This window comes from Phaseolus vulgaris, chromosome 8, assembly GCF_000499845.2.
Source record: "Phaseolus vulgaris cultivar G19833 chromosome 8, P. vulgaris v2.0, whole genome shotgun sequence".
Lineage (NCBI taxonomy): Eukaryota > Viridiplantae > Streptophyta > Magnoliopsida > Fabales > Fabaceae > Phaseolus > Phaseolus vulgaris.
Genome location: NC_023752.2, coordinates 28399896 through 28422432, shown reverse-complemented (window position 1 = coordinate 28422432; position 22537 = coordinate 28399896). Strand labels below are relative to the sequence as shown.

The 22537-nt window shown below is 37.8% G+C and overlaps 1 protein-coding gene across 1 annotated transcript; it reads right to left on the bottom strand.

The window, feature by feature from the left end:
* Positions 1-9332: 9332 nt before the first annotated feature.
* LOC137824884 (uncharacterized) lies at positions 9333-10046 on the bottom strand. The gene has a single exon (XM_068630563.1). The coding sequence runs from the start codon at positions 10044-10046 to the stop codon at positions 9333-9335; it is 714 nt and encodes a 237-aa protein (XP_068486664.1).
* Between the last annotated feature and the right edge of the window lie 12491 nt (positions 10047-22537).

Genomic DNA, 22537 nt, shown 5'->3' with positions numbered 1-22537 from the left:
TTAATATACGAGAGGAATTGGCACCGAGAGAAGTTGGTAAACGTACATACTTGCCTACAGCGTGTTACACTTTGTCAAAGAAAGAGAAAACAAGTTTTTGTGAATGTCTTAAAGGTGTTAAGGTACCACAAGGCTACTCTTCAAATGAGAAGAGTCTTGTATCTATGAATGATTTGAAACTAATTGGCTTAAAGTCACATGATTGTCACGTTCTAATGCAACAATTACTACCGGTGGCTATTCGTGGAATCTTGCCCAAAAATGTTAGGCATACAATCACTCGACTATGTTCATTTTTCAATTCCATATGTAGTAAAGAGATTGACTCTCAGAAGTTGGATGAACTTGAAGAAGAAATAATTGTTATCTTGTGTCAACTCGAGATGTTTATTCCTCCATCTTTTTTTGATATTATGGTACACTTGGTTGTTCATCTTGTAAGAGAAATCAGATTGTGTGGGCCAGTTTATATGCGATGGATGTATCCAGTTGAACGATACATGAAAATTTTGAAGGGATATGTGAAGAATCAATGTCGTCCAGAAGCTTCTATTATTGAAAGATACATTTCAGAAGAATCTATTGAGTTTTGTTCCGAGTACATGTCAAAAGCCAAATGTATAGGAGTTCCTGAAAAAGGTTGGCACTCTCGTAGATTCATAAGTAAATCTTCAAGAGGTATACATGTCATAAGCAAATCTAGAGAAGAGGTTCTGCAAGCACACTTGTATATCTTGAATAACACTGATGAGGTGTTACCATACTTAGATACACACAAAGACATTGTCAAATATAAAAATCCAAGACAATCAGAAAAATGGGTGTTAATTGAGCATAACAAAACTTTCATGTCATGGTTTAAGCAACAAATAATGAATGATCCATCAGCATCTGAAACATTAACATGGCTTGCAAACGGTCTCAAATTTGATGTTTTATGTTGTTCTGGCTATGAAGTAAATGGTTGTTTGTTTTACACAAAGTCTCGAGATGATAGGAGTACAGTGCAAAATAGCGGAGTCACCTTGGAGGCAGAGTCTATGCAGTTTTCAACTGCAAAGGATCAAAATCCTGTTGTGGGATCAATGCCTTATTATGGTGCCATAGTAGAGATTTGGGAAGTTAATTATACCAAGTTTACTATACCTGTTTTCAAATGCAAGTGGGTTGACAATAAGACTGGTGACAAAGTTGATGAATCAGGAATGACTTTGGTTGACTTTCGAAAGATAGGTTATCATGACGAACCATTTATAATGGCACATCAAGCTTCCCAAGTTTTCTATATCCAAGATCCTACGTCTGACCACTGGTATGTTGTGCTACATGGAAAAAAACAACATAATGACCCAGAAGATACAAACAATGACATTTGTGAGATTGAATCACTTACAAGAACGACCATCAATAAAGAGTACGAGGATGTTGCTGATGTTGTACATGCAACTCGAAATGATCATGATGAAGGAATATATATTTGTATGTACATGTGATTCATGTTTCGTTAGTTAAATATATATGTCGATATATATTAAGATGTTATAATAGAATATACGTGAATATACACAGAGCTGTTAGTTAAATAAATATATGCATAAAGTTGTTAGTTGAATATATAAAGTTGTTAAATAAGTGGAGTACCCGAGAATAAAGGTGTCCGTGGACAGAATATTTTCCTGTTGTTAGCATCCAAACATGAAAGGTGCACGTGAGCAGGTGGTTTTTTATTATTATTTTATGCTTTCAGTAGAGACTATATTCTTGTGAGTGAAAGCTGTTAGAGGAATAACTATAAAAGGGGTTTGAGACCTCCGATAAAGGTATGTTGTTTCTGAGTACTAGAGACTAAAACTGATTATTATTTTGTATGCTCTCACTGATTTGATCGTCAGAGTGTGATCAATAGGTAGAACCCACTTTGTCTCAGCATAACGTTGTTCCAGTGCGCCAAGAGGAGACAGACTATAAGCGGAGCTTGCCCATCCAGTCAACCCTGTAGGAACTAATTGAAAGAAATAAGAGAAGGCAAAAGGTTGTAGCAACTAATTGAACGTAATTGAACAAAATTGCAAAACTAATCTTATTCATTTTGATTCACTCAATCATATATATAATAAAATTACAATTACTGGAAGCTATAAAATAGGAATACTAATAGGCCTGTAAACTGACCATTAATGCAATATAACGGTAAAATAGTTTAAGGGTAATAAAATCAGAATTAATAATAATAAAATCAGAATTAATAATAATAAAATCTGAATTAATAATCAACATCCTCCCTTAATTTTGATTTGGAACAACCTTCCCAATTTGAGTCATGATATTATTTTTCTCAATCGCCATCAATTCTTCATTCATAGTCTTTTTCCTTTTGGGGTATTGAATGGCATCGGCAAGTCTCACAGGTTCTGATTCTGCAAGAAAAGCAAAGTGAACCAAATTTCCATGGTCATCAACTTCATCATCAAGATTTACTTTGCAATCTTGAAGATGTATAGGTTGTCGTTGTTGTCTTCTTGGTCGCTCCATCATAGTTGCAACTTCAGGTTGAATTACAACTTCAGGTTGAGCTGCAGGTGCTTCAAGAGTGACTCCATCTTCCACATCATTGTTCAAAACGTAAATATATCATTTTTTTAATCCATTTCAACTGCTGCATTCCATTGTCATTCCTCATCTTTGGCAAATGTAACATCACGACTAACAATCACCTTCTTTGTCATTGGATTGTACAGTTTGTATCCCCCATGCTTATATCCAATGAAAATGGTCTTCACTGCCTTATCATCCAACTTCGATCTTGCTGCCTTGGGAACATGAGCATAAGTAATTGACCCAAATACCTTCAAGTGCTGCACATTGGGTTTGAATCCACTTCATGCCTCAATCGGAGTTGTGTTAGGAACACTCCGTGATATGATTCCAATAACAAGATATAGATGATTCTTTGACATTTTATGGAATCAACTTGAGTTGGAGATTGAATAGGCACTTTTATAGAAATGGATCAATGTTCTATGTTTCAAGAACTCACCAAAACTTGCGCCAAACACCAAAACTCATATGGAAGTTCCATTTCTTGTCAATTGAACCGATTAAAAGGTGCAAGAATGCAAATGAACCCATTAAATTGCTTAAGAAATGAAATGAACCGATTAAAATGCTTCACAAATGAAATGCACCGAACAAAAGCAAGGAAGAAGGAAGATGAACCGATTAAAACATAAAACTAAGCTAAAACACCAAATAGAAAGGACCTAAGACATGTTTAGGAATTCGTATGGACATGGAGATGAAAGGAATAGATGGAAAAGAGAGAAGACTTATGTGGTTGAAGAACTTGGTTGATGAACACGCCACTTGAAGTATGAATGCTCCAAGATAAGTGTGAATTGCCGCCACTTGAGGGAACCAAGGCTCTCAAGATGAGACTAGGAAGAGGAGAAGACAAGTTCTCACTACACTCAATCACCAATTTGGGAGAGTTTTGTTACTTCAAATATCAATTCTCATTTTAGAAGGACCCAAGCCCTCCTTTTATAGGAGCAAGGGCCGGTCATGATGCTACAAAGCTTGTACCACAAGCTACCCAAAAAGTCTCCTAAGCTAACGCCTATAGTGACTCATGAAGAGTCACCTTCTAGAAAATTCTAAACTAAAGCCTAAAGATGTTTTACAAAAGAGGTATCTAATGTTTCCCTCTAAGCACCTTCCTAAAAACTATGTATTTAAACATTCTACTTTTTATACAAAAGACACTATAAAAAGAGAAAACAATCTACCACTACTTCCTAATTCTTTAAACTTGCTCCTTGTAAACCTTTGAGGTAGGTTAATGACTTCTTGAGCTTCTTCAACTTCGGCCTCTACCTCCTCTTGTCCTTGATCTTCGGCCTCTATCTCTTCTTGATCTTGATCTCCATCATACTCTTCAATTTGGAGAGAATTCGACCACGAATTCTGGAGACCTACAGAAAAAGAAGTTAGATCACTGATATTAAATGTATGACTACCAAGGTATGTATCAGGCATATCTAACTCATAAGCATTGTCATTAATCCTCTTTAGGACTTGGAAAGGTCCATCACCACGAGGCATTAGTTTGGACTTCCTTTGTGTAGGAAAACGATCTTTCCTCAAGTGAAGCCAAACCCAATCACCTTCATCAAATAACAATGCTTTTCTCCATTTATTGGCAAGTTTAGCATACTTGCCAACCTTCTTCTCAATTCTCAACTTGATGTCTTTATGCAAATTTTTCACAAAAGAAGCCTTTTCATCCCCATCTTTGCACAAGACATCATCAAGTATGGGAATAGGAAGAAGATCAAGAGGTGTTAAGGGATTAAACCCATAGACAACCTCAAAAGGAGAATGTGAGGTGGTAGAATTTACTACACGATTATAAGCAAATTCAACATGTGGTAGTAAATTCTCCCAAACTCTAGGATTCTCGGAAATAAAGCATTTCAACATTTGTCCCAAAGTTCTATTTACCACTTCAGTTTGACCATCGGTTTGTGGGTGACAAGTGGTAGAAAATAAAAGTTTAGTACCAAGCTTACCCCACAAGGTCTTCCAAAAGTGACTCAAGAACTTGGAATCTCTATCGAACACAATAGTTCTAGGAATACCATGTAAACGAACCACTTCTTGAAAGAAGAGGTTTGCAATATGACATGCATCATCCACTTTGTGGCAAGGAATAAAGTGAGCCATCTTTGAAAAACGATCCACTACCACAAAAATGGAATCCTTTCCCTTAGATGTCTTGGGTAATCCTAAGATGAAATCCATAGAAATGTCAACCCAAGGCTTTGAAGGGATAGGAAGAGGAGTATATAAACCATGAGGATGAAATCTAGATTTAGCTTTACAACAAGCTATGCATTTTTCACACAAACTATGAACATGTTTATGCATATGAGGCCAAAAGAAATGTTCATGCAACACATCCAAAGTTTTTGCAATCCCAAAATGACCCATTAATCCTCCCTCATGTGCTTCTATAACAAGAGATAATCTAATGGAGCTTTGGGGAACACAAAGACGTTTTCCTTTAAAAAGAAAGTCATCTTGTATAAAAAAATCTTAGTGTCCTCCTTTGATACACTCTTGATAGATAAGAGAAAAATCAAAGTCATCATGATAAAGATCCTTAATGTGATCAAAGCCAAGAAATTGAGAACCCAAAAGATTTAGCAAGGCATAGCGTCTAGAAAGTGCATCGGCCTCAACATTATTTTTGCCTTGCTTATGCTTGATCACATAAGGAAATTGCTCAAGGAATTCCACCCACTTAGCATGCCTCTTGTTAAGTTTGTTTTGGCTTTTCAAATATTTAAGAGATTCATGATCACTATGAATCACAAACTCTTTAGGAAAAAGATAATGTTGCCAAGTAAACAAAGCTCTAACAAGTGCATACAATTCCTTATCATAAGTGGAATAGTTGAGATGACTTCCTTTCAATTTCTCACTAAAATAAGTTATGGGGTGGCCCTCTTGAAGGAGAACAGCCCCAATGCCTATACTTGAAGCATCACATTCAATCTCAAATGTTTTAGCAAAATTATGAAGGGCTAAAATGGGAGCTTTAGTCAATTTTTCTTTTAAAACATCAAAAGCATTTTGTTGTGCTTCTCCCCATTTAAAAACCACATCCTTTTTCACTATATCATTGAGAGGTGCAGCTATAGTACCGAAGTTGGGTACAAATCTTCTATAAAAAGAAGCAAGACCATGAAAACTTCGAACTTCATTCACATTTGTAGGCGTTGGCCAATTTTGAATGGCCACTACCTTAGCTTGATCCACATGGACCCCTTTGCTACTCACAACAAACCCTAGGAATTCTATATGATCAAGTGAAAACATACATTTAGCAAGGTTAGCATACAAATGTTCCTTCCTAAGGGTTTCCAAGACTTGTCTAACATGCATCCTATGGTTACACAAAGACAAGCTATAAATGAGGATATCATCAAAATAAACAACAACAAACTTGCCAATGAATGGTCTTAAAACATGATGCATGAGGCGCATGAAAGTACTTGGAGCATTAGTTAAGCCAAAAGGCATAACCAACCACTCATACAAACCAAAGTTGGTCTTAAAGGCCGTCTTCCATTCATCACCCGGTTTTATACGGATTTGATTGTAGCCACTTTTAAGATCAATCTTTGTAAAAAATTTTGAACCATGCAATTCATCCAACAAATCATCAAGCCTAGGTATGAGATGCCTATACTTAATTGTAATGTTATTTATAGCCCTACAATCCGAACACATCCTCCATGTGCCATCTTTCTTAGGGACAAGGATAATAGGCATAGCACAAGGGCTCATGCTATCTTGAACCCAACCCTTAGCAATTAAGTCCTCAACTTGTTGGCGAATTTCCTTAGTCTCACTTGGGTTTGTCCTATAGGCCGGACGATTGGGTAAAGAAGATCCCGGAATCAAATCAATTTGGTGCTCAATCCCTCTCAAAGGTGGAAGTCCTTTTTGGAGGATCTTGAAACACATCATGAAATTCCTTTACCAAATTATCCAAACAATGAGGACTATCTACAAGTGGTTCTATCTTAAGAGGTCTAGGAATAGCTAAAAAAATAGGATTGTGAGCCACTATATCCCTTTGGACCTCATGCCTAGACACAAGAAGCGTAGGCTTAGAACTCTTGACTTTTTCATTCTCCCTCTTTTTTTTCATAAGAATTTGGTCCTCATGGACTTCTCTTGGAGAGAGAGATTTCAAAATGACCTTGTGACCATGGAAATCAAAAGAGAGTTTATTGGTAAAACCATCATGAAAAACTTTTCTATCATATTGCCAAGGCCTTCCCAAAAGAACATGTGTTGCTTCCATGGGCACAACATCACATAATACCTCATCCTTATATTTTCCAATAGAGAAATGAATGAGGACTTGCTTATTCACAATGATTTCGCCTACTTCACTAAGCCATTGCAATTTGTAAGGCTTTGTATGAGAGATAGTAGGCAATCCAAGCTTATCTACTACTCTTGTACTAGCCACATTAGCACAACTACCACCATCCACTATTAAAGAACAAATGTTGTTTTGAATAAGACATCTTGTATGAAAAATATTTTCCCTTTGACTTTCACCAAAAGGTTGTAAAACTTGTCCAAGAAGTCTTCTCACAACCAACAAATCTCCTTCAAGTGGACTCTCACTCTCATGCTCACTAGATGATCTAGAATGTGAAGAATGCTTAGGTGAATTCGAATCATGCTCACTCATCACAATGCCATTATGCACAAACATATTCCTCTTAAAAGGACAATTAGCCGCAACGTGACCATAACCCGTACACTTAAAGCATTTTTTACTAGACGATTTAATTGGAGATTTAGGGGTAGAAGTCGAAGGCCTAGATTCCTTAGGTTTGAAAGAAGATTCTTTAGAAGGATTTTTGGAAAAAGATTTTCTAGTTTTCCAAGAGTTGTTGTAGTAACCATCATTGGGAGAATTTTTAAAAGCATTTCTTTTAGCAATTTGGGCCTCAACCTTCATTGCAAGATGAACCAAAGATCCCAAAGATTAATACTCTTGAAGCTCAACAACATCTTGAATAACCCTCCTTAGACCACTTACAAACCTAGCTATCAAGGCTTCCTCACTCTCTCTCAAATCAACCTTAAGCAAAAGCGTTTCCAATTCTTTGAAATATGCATCCACACTTAGCGTGCCTTGTTGAAACCGTTGGAGCTTCAACATGAGGTCTTTCCTAAAGTGTGGTGGTACAAACCTAAAGTGCATACACTCAACCAAATTGTTCCAAGAGACCACGGGAGGTCTCTTGTGATAGATAATGTCCGTTACATAACTATGCCACCATTTCATGGCATAATCAACAAATTCTAGAGTGGCCATCTTCACCTTTTGGTCCTCCTCAACCTCATAGGTGTTAAAGATTTGTTCACATTTAGCCTCCCAATCTAGATAAACATTAGGATCACTATCCCCATTAAAACTAGGAATTTTATTCCAATAACAAGATATAGATGATTCTTTGACATTTTATGGAATCAACTTGAGTTGGAGATTGAATAGGCACTTTTATAGAAATGGATCAATGTTCTATGTTTCAAGAACTCACCAAAACTTGCGCCAAACACCAAAACTCATATGGAAGTTCCATTTCTTGTCAATTGAACCGATTAAAAGGTGCAAGAATGCAAATGAACCCATTAAATTGCTTAAGAAATGAAATGAACCGATTAAAATGCTTCACAAATGAAATGCACCGAACAAAAGCAAGGAAGAAGGAAGATGAACCGATTAAAACATAAAACTAAGCTAAAACACCAAATAGAAAGGACCTAAGACATGTTTAGGAATTCGTATGGACATGGAGATGAAAGGAATAGATGGAAAAGAGAGAAGACTTATGTGGTTGAAGAACTTGGTTGATGAACACGCCACTTGAAGTATGAATGCTCCAAGATAAGTGTGAATTGCCGCCACTTGAGGGAACCAAGGCTCTCAAGATGAGACTAGGAAGAGGAGAAGACAAGTTCTCACTACACTCAATCACCAATTTGGGAGAGTTTTGTTACTTCAAATATCAATTCTCATTTTAGAAGGACCCAAGCCCTCCTTTTATAGGAGCAAGGGCCGGTCATGATGCTACAAAGCTTGTACCACAAGCTACCCAAAAAGTCTCCTAAGCTAACGCCTATAGTGACTCATGAAGAGTCACCTTCTAGAAAATTCTAAACTAAAGCCTAAAGATGTTTTACAAAAGAGGTATCTAATGTTTCCCTCTAAGCACCTTCCTAAAAACTATGTATTTAAACATTCTACTTTTTATACAAAAGACACTATAAAAAGAGAAAACAATCTACCACTACTTTCTAATTCTTTAAACTTGCTCCTTGTAAGCCTTTGAGGTAGGTTAATGACTTCTTGAGCTTCTTCAACTTCGGCCTCTACCTCCTCTTGTCCTTGATCTTGGGCCTCTATCTCTTCTTGATCTTGATCTCCATCATACTGTGATAAGAATTCGCCCTTTTCCAGTCACCGGAACGAACTTACCATCACCGAATTTCACTTTTGTGCGAAATGAGTCATCCAAATCCGCAAACAGCTCCTTCTGACCACACATATGATTCGTGCAACCTGTATCCAAATACCAAGTCTGATTGTTTGGGGTTTCATTTGATGTGGCTGCCATTAGTACTGTATGATCCTCTTCATCTTATACGTGATTACTGTCTTCTTGAGCACAATTGGCAACATGATTATCACCTTTTGATTTGCACTCATTTGCAAAATGGCCACATTTATGGAAATTATATCATTCAACATTTGATTTATTATAAATGCCTCCTCGTCCTCCGCATCCACGTTCACCGCACCAAGCGCCTCCATAATTCTGGCCACCACGACCTTTGCTGAAATAGCTACTATGTTTATGATAGGAGCTACCAATTGAGGCTTGTGCTTGTAAAGCCTGTTCAATTGGTTTTTCAATCTTATTGCCATTCATCCGCTGCTCATGCGCTTGTAGAGAACCAGATAATAACCATATTGTCATTTTTGAAATGTCATTGGCCTCTTCAATTGCGACAACAACATGTTCAAATCTGGGAGTTAAAGATCTCAAAATCTTCTCCACTTTTGCCTGCTTCGAATGTGTTTCACCATTAGTCTTCATCTTATTTGTCAAGGCAAAAAATTTATTTATATAGACATCAATAGTCTTTGTGGTTTCCATCTGCAGCAGTTCATATTGGCGTCTTAGGGTTTGAAGACGCACCTTTTTTATCTTATCATCACCTTTATAATTGGTTGACAAAATTATCCAAGCCTCACTAGCAATTGTTGCTCCTTCTATCTGCTCAAACGTCTCGTCATTCATCCCTCGATGGATGAGATACAAAGCCTTATTGTCCTTCTTCTTTTGATCATGATGCGCTACTCGTTGCGCCTCAGTTGCATTAGCAGCTAATGCAGACACTGCACTCTCAACAACATCCCATAACTCATGATAATCAAACAAAACTCTCATTTTCACACACCACCGATTGTAATTTTTTCCATCAAGGATAGGGACTGATAATTGGGTAGGGTTCATGATAACAGACTGACTCTGATACCAGTTGTAGGAACTAATTGAAGGAAATAAGATAAGGCAAAAGGTTGTAGCAACTGATTGAATGTAATTTCACAAAATTGAAAAACTAATCTTATTCATTTTGATTTACTCAATCATATATATAATAAAATTACAATTACTGGAATTTATAAAATAGGAATACTAACAGGACTGTAAACTGACCATTAATGCAATATATCGGTAAAATAGTTTAAAGGTAATAAAATCAGAATTAATAATAATAAAATCTGAATTAATAACCAACAAACCCGAGGTCAACCGGCTAGAACATTTGGCACCCACCGTGGGGCATGATAAAACCTGATCTCATCCACATTAGTGTTTGAGCTTTCTGACGTGATGAGAAACACTAAGCAAGGCTTGCAGGGATCTGAAGGAAGCAATGCCCCCACCTTATAGCAACTCATGGAGACCATGGGGACTCTCCAAGAGGCCAACAAGCATAATAAACAAGAACAACAACGAATCTGAGAGGAAGTCAGAGCTGAGCAAGTACTTTTGCAAGGTCAACTGATGGTAGAGATTGAGGCCTCCCGGGTAGCCAACAAGGAATTGTGCAAGTCCAATGAAGAATTATGTAGAAATCTACACCAATGCGACTGACGTTCCACCAGGGAACGAGGTCTAAAATTGCCTTTGAAAGATAGTCCCAAGCCATTTTTGCAGGCGATCATGGATGAGCTTGTGCCACCTCATTACAGCACACCCAAGATTGCCTCTTTCACAGGGTAGATGACGTGAGTTGATTTTTAGATGGTTCCATTTTATGATGACACTTTACTTAGAGTTGGATTTTAGCAATTTAATGGTGATAGCTAAGGAATATTTTCACTGGACACGAACTTAACCAAGAGGTTAAGTAAGTGTGAAGGTTCACTTCACAATGACAAAGATGAAAAATCAATATAAATTGATAGATGGAATGCAAGGCGAAATGGAAATGGCAACAAGGTAAACATCAATGGTGGTCATGGTCGAACCAAAATATGAACCATAAGCATATAAAAAAATAAAAACCAAGAGTAAGAATTCAAGACAAATACATATATGAAAGGCAAAAATGAAAATGAATTGAAAAGAGTGGAAGAAGAGAAGCTTATTGAGTGATTGTGAGAATGGTTCACGCCACTTGGGGTGTGGTAGCCACCAAGATGAGTGAAGGGCTGCCACTTGAGAGTCTCACACTACTCAAGATAAGACCTAGCCAAGAGGATTCAAACCTCACAAACACCTCACACAATTTGTGCAGAGTAACTTTTCTATTCAAAATTAACATGTGAAGTACAATGAGGTAGGCCTCCTATTTATAGGTGAAAGAGCCTTGGAAAGCAAGCATGAAAGGTAGGATGGGAAAGGAACAAATGGTACGGCTAGGAACATTGACAAAGGTCAAAGTCGCACCCTAGGAAGTTCTTCTAGAAGCTAGGTTTAAAAATAAGCTAAAGGGATAGCTTTACCCCTCCCCCCCCCCCCCCTTTTATGCTAAACGATTCTACTGAAATTAAAAATAATGACACCAACTGATGCTCAGCACCTAAGGCATGTGCTCTACTCCTCGTGATCCTTTGGGGCAAGCTAGGTGCTAAGGCAGTGGCTGGAGAATCCTGACCTAGCCTTGTGTCTTGAGGCATGCTCCTTGTCATCCTCCTAGGAGGTTGAGCTTGGTCAATAGGCGCATTCTCTCATGGGTCCTCATCAGAAGAGGACCCTGAAAATCATCTCAAGGCATTCAATGCCCAAATGATTATCCACTGTAAGGCGTTCATGAGTACCTTTACAGGTACAACCTTACAATGGTTTAGTGGGCTTCCCGATAGTCACATCACCTCTTTCGCCCTGTTCTCCAAATTTTTTAGAGAATAATTTATTGTCAACTAGGTCAAGCCTCCGAGGTTGTATGACCTTTTCAACGTGAGACAGAGGGAGGAAAATTCGTTGAAGGGTTATCTAAATAGATTTTGGGCATTTATGGTAAGACTCCAAACGCATTATGAGACGTGATGGTCACCGCTTTCGAGCAAGGGATCGCGGCGAGACCGTTCACCGATTGAAGATACGAGAGCGAGTTGTTGCCCACATCGAAGTAGAGGTGACAGTGGCCAGGAAGAATGGCAGCTCGTGTTCAAGGCAACCTAGGCCTAAGGAGAGCAGCCGAGCTCGGCCCTTATGGGTAAATGAAACCTCAGCCAAGAAGATAACGAACTCGAGGTACGTATCATTCGTAGCCAAGAGGAACGAACCCAAGACGAAGGCTAGGGAGGAGCCGGTAACTCAGCCCCAATTTCGAGTATCATAAAGGAATTGCTAAGCATGCCAGGGGTAGTGGGCAAGCTGAAGTTTCCCCAGAAGACCGACTGAAATCTGTGATCACAAAAAGATATTTGGTGCAAGTTCCACAAGGCACTTGGGCACAATGTCGAGCAGTGTATAGCTCTCGGTCACCAACTGGCTAGCTTGGTGAAGGAAGGTTTTCTGAAGGAGTATCTTGAGGCTGACCAGGAAGAGCCAAAGGGAGAAGTTTCCATCAGGGACCAAGCGCATGAGACATTGGTCCATGGAGAGCTGAACAACATCTCAGGAGGATTTTCTAGAGGAGGGAGCTCTACTTCCAAGCGTAAGCAATATGCTCAAGCAATGATGTCCCTAGAGGCGAGGAGACTTAATCAACCACCAAAGCCCACTCTCTGCTTCACGAGCTCTGACTTGGAAGATGTGATTTCTCACGAGGATGATCCAGTGGTAATATTTGTTGTCACCGTAGGAAGGAAGCTGCACAAAGTCTTGATTGATCAAAGGAGCTCGACTGACGTGATGTTCTGGTCAACGTTCAATAGTTTGCAATTTTCCCCCAACCAGCTGAGGTCATACGATGGGTGTTTGGTTGGCTTCGCGAGAGATCAAGTGGAAGTACAAGGGTACATCGAGCTGAGGACGACCTTCTCTAATGGCACCTTGGCTAGGACGATTACCATAAGGTATATTGTCGTTAACGCGTCTTCAACTTATAATTTACTTTTGAGGCGACCTTCCTTAAAAAGGTTGGGTGTGATAGCCTCAACGACACACATGAAGATGAAACTACCTTCTCTTGAGGGAGGATTAATTACCATCAAGTTTGATCAAAAGATGGCACGAAAATGCTACGAGAGTTGCTTGAAGAATAGAAGAGGAACCTACGCAATCACTGTTCAGGCGGGAAAGCCATAATGGATCGCAGAGGCAAAAGTCGCCAATGAGAGACAACTTGGACCTGCTGGAGAGGTTCAGGAAAGGGAGATAGAAGGGAAGAAGTTCAAGCTCGGCACCTCGCTATTGCAAAGAGTTGCAAGATAAGATAGTCGAGGTGATCTCAAAGCACATGAATGCTTTCGCGTGGTCATCCGCATACATGCCCGGGATAGACCCAGACTTTTAATGCCATAGGCTTACAATGGATTAAAAGGTCAAGTCAGTGGTCTAGAGGAGGAGAAAGTTAAACTCAGAAGCTTTTGAATGTTGATCACATAAGGGAAATCCAATACCCTGAGTGGTTGATGAATGTTGTGTTGGTAAAGAAGGTCAATGGAAAATGGAGAATGTGCGTCAACTTCAACGACCTGAATAAGGCTTGTCTCAAGGATTCTTACCCGCTACCGAGCATAGACTTCTTGGTGGACAGCGCCTCAAGTTGTCGGTTGTTGAGCTTTCTAGATGCGTTCTTGGGGTATAACCAAATTTGTATGCACCCGAGGGACGAGAGCAAGACAACCTTTATGGTTGAGTTCGCCAGCTACTACTACAAGGTCATGCCCTTTGTCCTTAAGAATGATGGTGCCACTTATCAAAGGTTGATGGATAGAATCCTCGCCCCAATGTTCGGATGAAACATGCTGGCGTATGTAGACGACATGGTTGTCACGTCAAAAGAGAAGGATTTGCACATTGCTTACCTAGAAGAGCTATTCATGACAATAGCTAAGTACAACTTGAAGTTTAACCCTGAAAAATGTATGTTCGGGGTAGAAGCAGGGAAGTTCCTTGGTTTCTTGCTGATTGAAAGGGAATAAAGGCAAATTCCGACAAATGCGCTACAATCATAGGAATGAGGAGTCACGCCAACGTGAAGGAGGTCCAACAGTTACCTGGACGCATGGTCGCCCTGTCTCGTTTCATGTTAGCTAGTGGAGATAAAGGGTATCCATATTTTCAATACCTCAAGAAGAATAATCGATTTGTGTGGATTGATAAGTGTGAAGAAGCTTTCACCAAGTTAAAAGAGTACTTAGCCAGTCCCCCTGTTCTTGGAAGCTAATTCCTGGTACCCATATTCGTCTTTATTTGCGATTACAGATCGGGCAATCAGCTCGGTCATTTTGCAAGATCGAGATAAGGTCCAAAAGTCAGTCTACTTTGTGAGTAAGGTATTACAGGGACCAGAAACACGGTACCAGGCCATTAGAAGGCCACTTTAGCCGTGGTGTTCACAGGTCGACGACTCCGCCACTAATTTCATAGCTTCACCGGGATTGTGATGACCGATCTACACATTTGCAAGGTCATTCAAAAGCCTGACATAGTGGTCGGATGGTCCGTTGGACAGTTGAGTTATCTAAGTTTCATATACAATATGAACCTCGAGGACCGACTAAGGGTCAGGTGTATGTTGATTTCATGGTAGAGCTTTCATCAGAGGGTCCTAGCCTGATCCTAATGACTTCCAGTGGGTCCTTTCGGTAGATGGATCCTCCAACCAACAGAGGAGTGGAGTTGGCGTCATTTTAGAAGGGCCAAGTGGGTTGTTAATCGAGCAAGCCTTGAGGTTCGCGTTCAAAGCGAGCTACAATCAAACTGAGTATGAGGCTTTGATAGCAAAATGTTACTAGTCAAGGAGTTGGGAGCATGAAGTTTATTGATGAGGAGTGACTTATTGCTTGTCACGGGGCAAGTCACGAGTGAGTATCAGGCCAAGGATCCACAACTAGCCTCATATCTCAAGTATATAATGCTCTTGAAAGTAGCCTTCTCTACGTTTGAACGTGTACACGTTTCTAGAGAGCAGAACTCTCGAGCAGACCTGTTATCCAAGCTTGCAAGTTCAGGAAAAGGAGGTCGGTAGAGGTCAGTCATTCAGGAAACCTTGAAGTCACCCAGGACCGCTGAATAAGGACCAACAGAGGTCAGTCACGTGGAGGTCTTGGGGGTAAGCTCAGAAAAGGGGAGAAGGAATTGGTCGATGACTCAGGAGACCCTGAAAGTCCCCAAGATAACTACTTATGGGTCGTTGAGGGATGAGTTTTTGAAAGTCTTGCAGGTTGATACCAAACAGACTTGGATAACACCTTACGAGCATTACCTAGCTGATGGGCTACTTCCTGTCGAACCCATGGAGGCTAAGATGGTTAAGAGGAATGCAAGGCAGTATACCTTAGTAGATGGAAAAATCTTTCGCCATGGTTATACCCACCCAGTCCTCACATGCATAAGTGGAAATCAGTGTGCCCAATAATGGTCGAGCTCTATGAGGGCATTTACGGTAGCCACATATGAGGGCGAGCTCTCTCGTTGAAGGTCATCTGCATAATGGCTTACCACACCACTCCTCGATCAACAACCAAGGAGACGCCCCTCAGTTTGGTATATGGGTCAGATGCCATGATACTAGTGAAAATCCAAGACAACTCTCCTCGTTTCCTAAACTTCGTTATAGAAGAATCTAACAAAGGAAGGAAGGTGAACCTGGACTTTCTAGATGAGGTGCGCGAACATGCCTGCATTAACTCAGAGGCTTTAAAGAGAAGGGTGGAGCTGAGGCAAAAGACCAAGACGACAACCTTGTTGTCGACTTGGTAATGCGAAAGGCCCATCTTTACCAGTTAGAAAACAAGTTGTCTCTGGAGTGGACTAGCCCGTTTCACGTAGTCGAGGTGCTCGGGAATGGAGCGTACAAGCTAGAAATCTCGGAAGAGGGAGTTATTCCTCGAACGTGGAACGTGGCAAACCTCAAGTTTTATTTCAGTTAAGATGTTTTATTTTAATGCTTCCTTTCCGAACAATGTTATGTTTAAGGTGATGCTCTTTTTCCCTTGAAGGGGTTTTTTAATGAGGTCATCTAATGATAAATTTGTTCTTAAAAGATGGTGCATTAGTTCAGTTGATTTATCTGAGTTGACACACAATAAGACTTCCTGGCTTGGTGTCAGTATGACTATCTGAGTACGGGCGTCCTGCACGTAAATTGGTTATTTAGTGTCAGGTAAGACGACCTAACTTGGTATCAGTACGAATATCCAAGTACAGGCGCCCTGCGTGTAAATTGGTTATTTAGTGCAAGGTATGACGCTCTAACTCGGTGTAAGAACGACTACCCAACTATAGGCGCTCTGTAAATTGATTGGTTATAACTAAGTTGTTTGATTCAGTGTCAGGTAAGGTGACCTAGATCGGAATGAATAGAATCATCCAAATATAGGTGCCCTGTGAAGATGAATTTTTTTTAGCACATGGTAAGACGACCTAGATCAGAATGAATAGAGTCACCTGAGTATAGGCACCCTGTGTAGATGAATTTGTTTTTGAATTACTTGATTTAGCATCAGGTAAGAGGACTTAGCTCGGTCTCAGTACAACCATTCGAGTATAGGTGCCCTGTGTGTAAACTGGTTATCTATTGTCAGGTAAGACAACCTAGCTCGGTGTCAGTACGACCATCCGAGTACATGCGCTCTGCAGTTTGATTTGTTGTGGATTAGTCAATTGGCTCAAGGCAAGGTAAGCCGACCTAACTTGGTGTAAGAACGATCACCCGAGTAAAGGCGCCCTGCAAATGAGTGTTGTGACTAAGTTGTTTAAAGGCATGGTAAGTCGGTGAGAGAACGATCACCCAAGTTCAGACGCTCTGTGATGCGTAGTGGAATTGTCCGCCTACACTTACGATAATTGGGGTTAACTCGAAGCACGAGTGGGTATCTGAGTTTAGGCCCCCTGAGAGATAAATGTGTTAGAATGGATGGCTTTAAACTAGAAGGAGGGTGAATTGTTTAAAGAGGGTTTTCGTAAAATTTTAGAACAAGAATGAAATTATCTCAAGAAACAATTGATAAGAAATTCAATTTGCCAAAACAGCAGTACCAGAAAAACAATCGGTTGTTTCACAAAAACAATCGGTTGTTTATACCAGCAAACAACAAACAAAACTGAATTTAAAGAGTTAGGGATAGAGAGATTGCACACAGATGTTTATACTGGTTCACTCCAAATCCAGAGCTACATCCAGTCTTCTTAGAAACCCTGAGGAAATCCACTAAGCAACCACAACTTGATCACTTACACCACAACCAAGAAAGTGACCTTGAACACCTCAAGACACACACTTTTCTTGGCCAACACACCAACACTAAGATTGTTGATCTTGATCCCCTCAAGAACACACAGCCAATCTCAGCAAACACAGAAACGAAACTTATTAAGCAGAGTACAAGGATTACACTTGTTACAAAAGATAATCTGAAACCAATACAAGCAGAATCCTATTCCACACACTTTGATCAATCACAAACTCTTAGCAATCTCAACTCTTTGAAAAACTCAAAAACTCTATTCAAAATCTTATTACTCAAATTTGTTTTTCTGAATTTATTCAAAGATGTTGTTTGTTATCAAATCTTAACAAACTCTTAAATTGCATTTAAAGATTGGTCAAAGCATTTAATGACTGGAGCGTAAGCAGTTAAATCATTTAAAGCTCAGTCAAAGATAAAACAATTTTTCTGTTATGGTCCCAAAACAAACAATCGGTTGTTTCCTCGAATCAATCGGTTGTTTTGGTTTTAACAACTCAACCATTTGAAAAACAGTTTTCAATCTTTCCTCAAAGCATCTAAGTATAAACAATTGGTTGTTTCGACAAAACAATCGGTTGTTTTAACTTAGTTTGAAAAACATTTTTCTTTCACAAAGATTGAGAATGCCTATGCTTTAGATTCGATCAAGAGGTGGATTACAACACTCAAACTACCCCATAACTAAACTAAAACAGCACAGCAACAACAAGCTCAGCCAAGGCTTCAACATCCTTCAAAGGGTTTGGATTCTTCAAAGCTTGAACAACACTTGGTTCAACAAAATGAACCATTCTTGGCGCAGGGTAAGATGATGAAGCTCAGAAAGGTGCTACTATCCAGGTAGGCGCTTTGTGAAGCAAAGCTTAACGACATCAAGATATGTGGCCCTTGGCTAAGTTGGTGAAATACACCTATGCACGTCGAGATTGAGAATAGCTTGTCGTGGCTTTTGGTGTATAGTTCATTAAAAGGCTAGTTCTTTGTTAAGTGAGAATTCCACTGTTTGTCATGCTTAGGTTTTCCTAGTCGAATTCTTGTTATCTTTTTTACTCAAGATATAGAGATGAGCTAGCTTAAGGGTTAAATTATTTGCATGTATATTAACAATAGTTGTTATACTTAAGCTAGTCAAGGTTTGTTATATATAAGTAATTTAAGCTAGTCGAAGTTACCATGTTAAGTATCATGGTATGGCATGCATTCACAAAGGTTTTAAAATAGTTATTAAATGATTCAGAGGCCATAAATATAAAAGTGATAAATTGTTCAAATAATAAGGAAATATAATATTTTACAGACAGGTAAAAGTTCAAGCTATTCGTCCCTTAATTGACCATCAACCACAGTTTTACCCGGACTGAGTTCAGAATAGTCAATTTCAGGATGGAGTTCTGATGCTTGTTCAATAGCTGTCTCGAATCCCATAAGGTAGGATTGGACAGCGTCCAACTTGAGGTCCAAGAGGACCAATAAAATGTGCAATCCTAAAATCAACTCAATCAAGAGTGAACCCTCTTTCCTTACACTCTTTAAACTACTTTAGATTTGGTTTTATAAATTGCTGGTATAAACAATTGGTTGTTTCGCAAAAACAACAAGTTAATTCTCTGTAATCAAACTAAAAATAGTTTTTTAATTGACTGAACAATTTTCTAATTGATTCATTCCTCATAGTCTTTCACTTTACCTTCTATACTTGCGAAAATCTTTCATAAACAATTCACCTCTTGTTTAAAACCTACAATTCTAACAGAAATTGTTATTGTGCAAATAATTTATGTTTTTCCATGCCACTTATTGTACAATTGTTGTATACAATACTTATTACATATAGTTATGCAAAGTTATTAAATTTTGATTATAGTACTTTGCTCTAATTGACACTTTGTTGCCTTATTTCAAAAAAATTTATTTTAAAATATGAAGTGCTTAAACATATTTTTTCAAATTTAATTCGTACATAAGTTTTATATGGCTTGTTGTTTTATTAAGAATGTGTTCACTCCTTTCCATGTGGTTAAAATTCAATACAAAACAATTACATCAAAATATTATTCTTAAATTTTAATTTTTCAATACTCTATCATGTTTATACGATGGAAGACACAATATCTGATATTTTTGTAGTTGGTAATATACTTAATCAAACTAAATATAATTGGTAATAAACTTAATCAAACTAACATATTAGAGAATGATAATTTTGGTACCAAAAACAAATAAAAAGGTATATGTTATAATACACTGTTTTATTTATTTAATACATTTTATTTATTTCTTCCTTTAATCACACACAAGTTCCAAGACATTCCCTGTTCAAAGTAAGGACTCTTCAACTATCTCCTCTTAAAACCATGCAGTCTTGAAACTTGTAGTTAATTTAATGCTACCTCTATTATCATTGGAATAAAAACATGACATTTATTACACCACATTAAGAATTAAAGAACCATTACCCTTCTAAAATCAGTTAAGATCTCCTTCCTGATTGCCTTTATTCCTCATTTCTCAGCATTCTCTAAAATTTTATTCTTTATGTACTATTTGATTAAGGAAAAATGTTAAGCACACAAACAATTATCAAACTCAACAATAAGGGCTTCTTTAGGTGCATGAGTTTCCAACATCATGTATGTTACTTTTGCTTTTATCATCATGTATGTTACTTTTGCTTTTATCAATCATTATTTTTTTCATTCCTAACAAGTTTAGATAATTTTGTACTCATATATAATCTGCAAGGAATTTGGTAATGTGGACCGTGTATTTGCTGTCAAATTTAGAGAAGAGTTTAATCACAAATGGTTCTTAAAAAATACAGTCAGTTAGTTATAATATGAACCTTTTTAAACCACAGACTCCATTTGAAAGGTAGTATGTGCCATCTATAGTCACAACATACATAGTTCGTTTAAAGACACCTATTTTTGATGATCCATAACATCATTTTGAAGTACCTAACTCCTTTAAACTTTCAATGGTGATTTCTCCTTTGCCCTTTTTATTTAAGACTTTTTTAAATCTATGTGATCTAAATTACAATATTATCTTACAGGATTTGCATCCTTCATTTACGACTTATACATGCAGTTGGAATTTGAAATTTATTAACTTTCATGGTCATCTCAAATTTAAAAAGTGTAAAATAATGAAAGAAAATTAAAGATGAACAATTTCTATAGGTTAAACTAATTCAGAGAGAATGATGGAAGAATGCCTTCAATCCGAGATTGGTATTTCTTTGGTGGATTGGCATAAGCTTCAGGGATTGTAGCGGAGAAGGAGCTCACTTAAAGCTTGTGATTCCTTGAAGGTGAAGGATAGGTATGGAGAGTGATAGGTGAGACCTAATCACTTGATATAGTGGAAAATTGAAGATCAAACGTCTATCCTAGGGAGGGTAGCAATTTTTGTTTTTCTTTTAAACGAATACGATATTGAGATTTTTTACTGAAGTGCAATTGATTTCTAAGTTCGTTTTTATTAGACAAGAGTGTAATTGACACAAACTTGGCAGCAATTCACTTATTGATTAATCTTACAAAATGAAAGCCAAGCACCTCAATTTATAGGAGAGAGAGCTGAACATTTTGGATCCAAAAGTTTAAAATTCAAAATAAAACTCTCCAAAGAAACTCAATTGTTACCCTAACTAGTCACTTTTAACCCTAACTAGTCATATTTTACTATTGACCAAATACAAGCCTAAAAACCTAAACTACTTGGCCAAATATTTGATCCTATGCTACTAGGCCCAATACATGGTTCATAAAATCCTAAACAACTTTATACAATTTATTTAGTTTAGTCCAAAAATAATGTTGACTAGTCATCAGAAACTTAGTCTTCTTATGTTCTTTTGACCAAGGCTCTAGTTTATGTTTTGATGACTTTGAAAACTTCTTCGATATGTTTGTACATTCCTTCATCCTAGAGTTGTCCTCTTGATTGGGCTTACAAAAATAAACAAAAACCCAATTTAGATCCATATTTACGATTAAATCAATAAACAACTTCTAGGTCTTCATCATTTTTGTCTCACATTGTTGAGACTTTAACAATTTATGTTTATGCTTAAAATTTATAATTTGTTTATTTTATTTTTATTAAGTTTAGTTTCTTTACACATATATGATTGATGTTTATTTTGCAAAAAAACACAGTAATATATGATTGATGTTTATTTTGCAAAAATTCTTACTGCTTTTTGTAGCATGCTAATTTTTTTAAATTTTGTCAACTTCATAATTATTAATTTTAACTATTGTTCTTCAATAGTTAAAGAGTTAAAGAAAACGTATGCAAGAGTTAAACACAAAAATCCAGACACAATCACCAATCTAAATTAACAACTAGCAATAAATATAGAGCAGAGAAAAAAAAATGGAGAAAAGGAAGAATTAAAAAAGAAAAAGTGAGGTCCATAAGAACAAGAGAGTGAGGAGTGAGAATCAACCTTTTCTTCCTACAGCGTAGGAATCTCAGCCAGCACCCGCAAAAGGTGAAAAATGGAAGTTTTTCATATATAATTTTCTAACCTTAAACTACTGCATCCTACAAAAATTTTATCAGTTCCAGAAAGACCTTACTAGAAATAATTCTACACTTCATCGAAATCCTCATTATTGTTGTTAAATGTCAGTACAGGGTGTTTCAAAAATAAATGAGAACAAATTCAGCAACCTTACAGTATGAGGATTCTGTAATGATTCACATGTTCTTGGATTATGTCGAAATATGTTTTTGGTTTTTTACTATTGTCAGGGCTGGCGAGTTGAGTCTTGGAGTGTTTCTTCATACACCCCATCATTCTTATTCCTGCATCCAAATTACCAAAATGATCCCTAAGAGATATTTTCTCTTCCAAAATGCTTATTCTGAAAAAACAACTTTGCATTTCGAAATATCCATTCCAGAATGGATTTTTTCGCTTCCGAAAACCTCATCCTAAAGAATAACTTTCCATTCTGGAGTGCTTTCTTCCCTTACAGATTTTCAATGCCGGAATTTATATTTCCATTCTGGAATACCAATTCCAGAACTTTTATTCTTAGAACCATTTCT

Coding starts and splice junctions, on each gene's coding strand:
- LOC137824884 (XM_068630563.1), bottom strand. CDS start 10,046: ATGAGAGTTTTGTTTGATTATCATGAGTTATGGGATGTTGTTGAGAGT.